Below are 5,820 nucleotides of genomic sequence, written 5' to 3'. Positions count from 1 at the left end.
TTTTTTTTTTTACTTTGTTACCTTATGGAGTCGTTGTTGCTCTCGTTGTGAACAACACATTCGCACATTCACACACATATACGCATATATAAAGCGGGTGCTTCTCGCTTCCGTACAATCATCATCGTCATGTACCACATGGACTGAAAAGAACGTAACTCTCAGTTTCTGCGGAAGGAGACAATTAACCGTAATACCGAATGGTGTTGTTTTCGTATCGTCCTATATTTTTCTGTTGTACCGATTGCTGATATTGTCGCAACCTCTCTTTCCACTCTGGATATGGTGGGAATGAAATGTCATCGGTGAATGAATGAAAGCGGAAGTATTTGAAAGAACACGCACAATGGGAGAGCATGTGAACGGTTCCTGTCGTTACTATCATTATTGTGTGTTGGATAATTTTTATTCATATTATTTATAGCTTTCCCCTTGCACTACGGTACTATCTCGTCACTTTTCCACAGGGGGAAGTGCTATAAAACTTGATGTTTCGATAACATCTTTCGAATGGTTTTATTCCTCTAATTTTTTAAATGTTTTTTTTTACATATGTTCTCTCCTTTCCTTTCTTTGTTATTTTTCTCTTTTCTTCTCGTTGTTGCTTTTACTACTCAAGTTCTCTGGTATACTATTTTTGTTGCCGAGTAAAAATATCATTTGATATATATATATATTGGGAAGTGAAAAGCTTTATCTGGCCAAGTTGTTGAGAATATTTCACTACGGGAGGGGATAGAATTTAAACCGTATGTCAGCCCGAAACAAAATGGGACTTGAGCAGGCCGGAAGTGCCGTGCCGAGTTCCACATCAGGGTATGTTTCCACCAGCCGACATTCAAAAACTTCGGAAAGTCGCAGATCCGGTGACCGGCAAGTAGTGCGTGGAATGGATTCCGTACGTTCGTTTTTTTCCAGAAACTGTAAACCAGCGGAGGTGAACAAACCGTCGAGTTGCCGGAGAAGGGCGTTGCAGACGTCACTCCCGGTGGAAGGGGGTAACACTACACGAGGGGAAATAGTTGCGAAGTCATTAGACTCTTGGATTACGAAGAGACCAGCGAGCGCTTCCGCATCGCATGAAGTACCAGCGAAGGTTCCCGATAAGAGAAGATTTATACGGCTGTCGCAGTCGTCGCTTTCCTCCATCATGACTGATCAAAGTTTAGTCACGCAACCACTTCTCGATACACCAGAAGGGTATGATCACACTGCAGGGTTAAGGGTGGAAAGTGAATCGGGGGATTTGGTGTCGGCGTGTACTCAACGTCCGGTTAAAAACAGTCACTGTGTTTCCCCTTCCCTTCGCTGTTCCAACGTCGGGGAACCCCATTTATCCATCTCGAAACAACTGACAGATGACAAATGCCGTATCGGTAAGCACAATGGATCAACAAAATATATGAATAATGTCGTTTCGTCTTTGCCCATCTCCATTTATTCCTCACCGGAAACATTCAGTTGCAGTAACGAAGCCACTCAGCAATCGAATGGGAAGGAGGGAAAAGTGAAGGCGGAGAAGAGGCCTCGGCCGCAAATGTCACCGGGGCAACACACATCAATGTGCAGTGCGGATCAAAACCAGATGGCGGTGTCGAACGATAGGGAAATGGATGAGCGAGAGCGATTAGGAACTGAGCCTTCTAACAAACTAGAGCTGCCTCGGGGAGTGCTGGGAATCGAAGGAATTTTGTCGTTTGAAGAGAATCCGGCACTTGCAAGGGCTGATTTTAATGTTGGCTTGCGTGTGTTGGTGCAGCGGGAAGGAGAGTGGCTTTTTGCCACTGTCGTGTCGCGGGAGGAAAATGGTTACGTGGATGTTTGTCTGGAGGGTAACGGAACCACGATTCGGTCGACAACGAGTAACCTCCGAGTAGATGAAGCGAAAACTGGCAGCAGTACAGAAAGGAAGATAAGCAGCGGGAAAGACGAGAAGTGTGCTCCGTTAGTGTCGTCTCCGAAACAAACCAATTTGGAAGTGATTGGGATGAGCGAGGCGACTTCTCCCAACCTGACAGCACCGGAAAAGACACAAACAGGGCCTTGTGAAGAAGTAAGTAGTAAGCGGGTACATCCCTCGGTAATTTTGATGTATGTTTCTCCCACGGTAGGAGAACGTCTAGGTAAAGATGCGCTACATGTGCTACGAAATTTAACGAAATCGGGGACAACACTTGTGGATTCACCCCAAAAGCTGCAGGGAGCATCGCAAAGGATAATGTCAGCAAAAGAACAATATGGAGTTCCACAGCAGTGCGGAAAACATTTGTGGGGTATTTGCTTCGTTCTTGTTTCTGGTACCGCCGAGCATTATGCAAGGGAGGTTAGAATTATTGATGAAGCGCATGCTGTTGGTATATCTGCAGTATCTCTAAAGTGGTTGGAGCGATTACACAATGAAGGTTCGTGGAATGCATCTAGTGTGTCACTGCCGTATCCGGAGGAGTTGATGGATCAGAATGACGGAGGCGTCTTTCGATGTTCGCTACTGCGTGAGGCTGAGCGAACTCTGCGTCAACATTTGGTGTACATCCCCATAGCTGACCCCGATATAGAAAATCTCATAGAGCTTAGTGGTGGAAAGGTGACGAGAACACTTCCGCCGAATAAGCAGAACTGTCCAGGGCCTTCAGATCCTCACTGGATATATGTCAAAGACGGGAATCAAAATCCACTTCGTACAAGTCATCCAAGCATCAAAACACTTAGTCTCGAAAGGTTACGAAAGCGCATACACAGTTATTTCGCGACTCTTCCATCATCGTTCAGTGGCCAGGATGATTGTACGTGCTTCGACGTTAAGGCTGATGGTACGCTGGTGGATAAGTGCCTGAAGACGCAAGATGATGAAAATACCGCGTCTGATGGCGAAACAGCAGCTTCAAAAATGGGCGGGGAGGAGCATGATTTCACATTATTTGCTCGACCGTGCGACTACCCGACCCGCGAAGAGCCTAAGATATTACCAGGAGAAGACTATTACTTTCGTCTTCCACGTGGGGACGACCGGGAGGGCCAAATAAATCAAGCGTTCCCCGTGGCAATGGGTCGCGTTTTGAATGTTAACGGATCCAGTGCCCATGGTCGCACAGTGACCATGCAGCTTTACCGCATTACCCGTGTGTACCATGTGCAAGACCCACAAACGGGAAGTATCACCAGCCGTCAGTGTGTCTGCTTGGGACCCGAAACCGTGAGCGTCATGGAGTCTGATCTCATATTCGACACAGGTCCCTTTGTTTTCCCCCTGGAAGCCATGCAACACCTTTACATTTTGGAACAGCAGCAGGACTGCCGCGATGGGGCGTCCGCCGGGCCACCTGCATCTCCTTGGAACTCGCAGTTTTCAACGATGGCACCGCGTCCCACTCAGTTCCGCCACCGATATTCATAACTGAGTGCACCTCATGGATCCTTTGTCACTTCTTTCACGTGGGAGACGCCGCACCAAGGTACGAATCTATTACGGCTTTTTTGCTTTGAGGTACCGCGGGGATTTTAAGGGCCAGGGGCAATGCGCTACTTGTAGTTGATGCAGTAGGCTATGCCACATGGAGATGGTATGGTTGTGAATTTGAGGACTGTTGCTATTGACACCGTTTAACTTCTGTATTATCGGTTGATTCGGTGTTTTTTTCTGTTTTTATTTTTATTATTGTTTAATAATCACTTTGTATTATGGTCCAGTACCCAGTCAATGGGGGGCAGTGATATAGTAAATTTGTTAACAAACGGTACTCCTAGTCCGACAAGTTAGTGATTTTTTTTGCTTTTTATAACCCTCTTCTTTATGATCCCTTGGATCCCTTCTTATTTTCAGTGAGCTTAACATGCTTGCTTTTTTGGGTTTATTTATGCAGCCGTAGCTCCTGACGTGTGGACAAGTTTATTTTCGCACTGTGGGTGATCGAGTTAAGTTGCCTGCTTACCTCTATTTGTGTGCCAGTCCTTTGTCTCAAACAAATGTACGCAGTAATCTAAGAAGTGTCGGTTTCCCCTCTCCTTTTTTTTTTTTGGAACCAAGTGTACTGTTCCGCCTCTTGGCATTGATACTTTTAGATGGCACTGTCATTTACCGATCCGCTAGTAGAACTACAGTCCGTTTCATTCCAATATCCACCACATAATCTCACAGCGATACAAGGGGTCGTGGCCCAAGGAAGGATTTATGATATAACTTTTCAACTTAATAGCGGCGATCGGGTACTGGTAGTTGGACACAATGGAAGTGGGAAATCAACACTTCTTTCTGTTGTCGGTGGACGTCGTAAGGCAGCACAAGGTAAGATTACGGTTCTTGGTACTGATGCATTTGAAGACACAAGAGTTCAACAACATGTCTCTCTTATCGCGGACCCATGGCCGCCAGAAGCTTTTTTTGGCACAACTGTCGACAAACTGGCTTCTCCTGCCCAGCAACAGGAGCGCAAGGAACGCATTGCCAGAATTCTACACCTTTCGTTGCAACGGTCTGTAGAGCATATGAGTACTGGGGAAAAGCGTCGGGTACAAATTCTACACGGCATGCTTGGGAAGAGTGCGGTGTATTTGCTTGATGAATGTAGCACTGATGTCGATGTCGCGGAGAGGAAAGCGGTGCTTGATCTGATACAAGCGGAGTGTATTGCAGAAAGCAGCTGCTGCATGTATGCCACTCATATCTTTGATGGTGTTGGTGATTGGGCGACGCATATTATGCTTATGCGTAACGGCACCATCGTTGAATTCAAGAAAATATCTGAGGTCACAGAACCACTAGAGTCTTTCACGTATAAATTTTTATCGAGGTCGCATGGAAAGTCGCTGAGTTTAACATCGCTTCCAGGTGTCGAAGGCGAAACGAACGGAGCGAGCAATATGGCCAAGGCGGAAGAAGCCAAGGTCTATAACTCTGCTGCTTCGATTGAGACAAAAGAAGCCGTTATTGTTTGTGAGGGTCTTAAGTTCAGGGATTTGTTTGATGGCCTTTCATTTAAAGTCTACCGCGGGGAGCGAATGTTGTTGTGTGGTTGCAATGGTGTTGGCAAAAGCACACTGCTCAATATGATGGGTGGTTCACAGTACTTTAACAATACCGATGGGGCACTTCGAATCCTCGGTAAGGTCTGCTTTGAGGATATGTCACTAAATGCTTCCATCGCATTAGCTGGAAACTGGTGGGCATCTGCTCCCCCATGTGAAGTTTATGTGCGAGAAATGGTTGACCTTAATACGCCGCGTGCAAAGCATCTGTGCGAGCTGCTTGCTGTCAATTTAAATTGGGACGTGCGTTACCTTTCTGCTGGTGAGCTAAAACGGGTGCAGTTGCTTCTTCGCCTCCAGGAAGAGCGACCCATCGTTCTGCTTGATGAAGCAACATCCAACCTTGACCTCGATATGCGCCACGCCCTGCTGTCATTTCTGTACAGTGAAAGTGTCAATCGCGGCGTTACAGTAATTTATGTTACGCACATCTTCGGTGGGCTTCAGGAATGGCCAACAGTTGTTATGATGTTGGACCGCAGTTGCCGTGGACTACATGCCACATGGGGAAGGAGCGGCGGTAACGTCGATAAATGTGGCGTCAGTATGGACCGCATTGTAGAGGAACTTATAATGCTGAAATCAAAAGAGCACGTGAACGTAATCGTGTGATGACAGTAGCGTAACAACAGGAAGTAACATAATCCCTCACATGTGGTTACCGCTCACTATGTTTGTGAGTTCTTTTTTACATTTCTTTAACGACATCATCTTTTCGGTTACCGACCGCGGTTTTGTTCTTCTTACATTTCCTATGTTAATGTGACTGTGCTCGAACACTTTCGATGTGGCTTTATC

General features: G+C 46.3%; 2 protein-coding genes across 2 annotated transcripts; both read left to right on the top strand.

Moving 5' to 3' along the window:
* Nucleotides 1-751: 751 nt before the first annotated feature.
* Nucleotides 752-3,394, top strand: TEOVI_000680600 (uncharacterized protein; the record flags this gene model as incomplete). Its single annotated transcript, XM_067222865.1, has 1 exon — nucleotides 752-3,394. One exon carries the CDS (start codon nucleotides 752-754, stop codon nucleotides 3,392-3,394), a length of 2,643 nt encoding a protein of 880 aa, XP_067078966.1.
* Nucleotides 3,395-4,059: 665 nt separating this feature from the next.
* Nucleotides 4,060-5,634, top strand: TEOVI_000680500 (ABC transporter, putative; the record flags this gene model as incomplete). Its single annotated transcript, XM_067222864.1, has 1 exon — nucleotides 4,060-5,634. The coding sequence occupies one exon, from the start codon at nucleotides 4,060-4,062 to the stop codon at nucleotides 5,632-5,634; it is 1,575 nt and encodes a 524-aa protein (XP_067078965.1).
* Nucleotides 5,635-5,820: the final 186 nt, after the last annotated feature.

This window comes from Trypanosoma equiperdum (genome assembly GCF_001457755.1).
Source record: "Trypanosoma equiperdum strain OVI genome assembly, contig: ctg_1711, whole genome shotgun sequence".
Classification (NCBI taxonomy): domain Eukaryota; phylum Euglenozoa; class Kinetoplastea; order Trypanosomatida; family Trypanosomatidae; genus Trypanosoma; species Trypanosoma equiperdum.
Note: the sequence above shows the minus strand (reverse complement) of the source record. Positions and strands in the feature narration are given on the sequence as shown.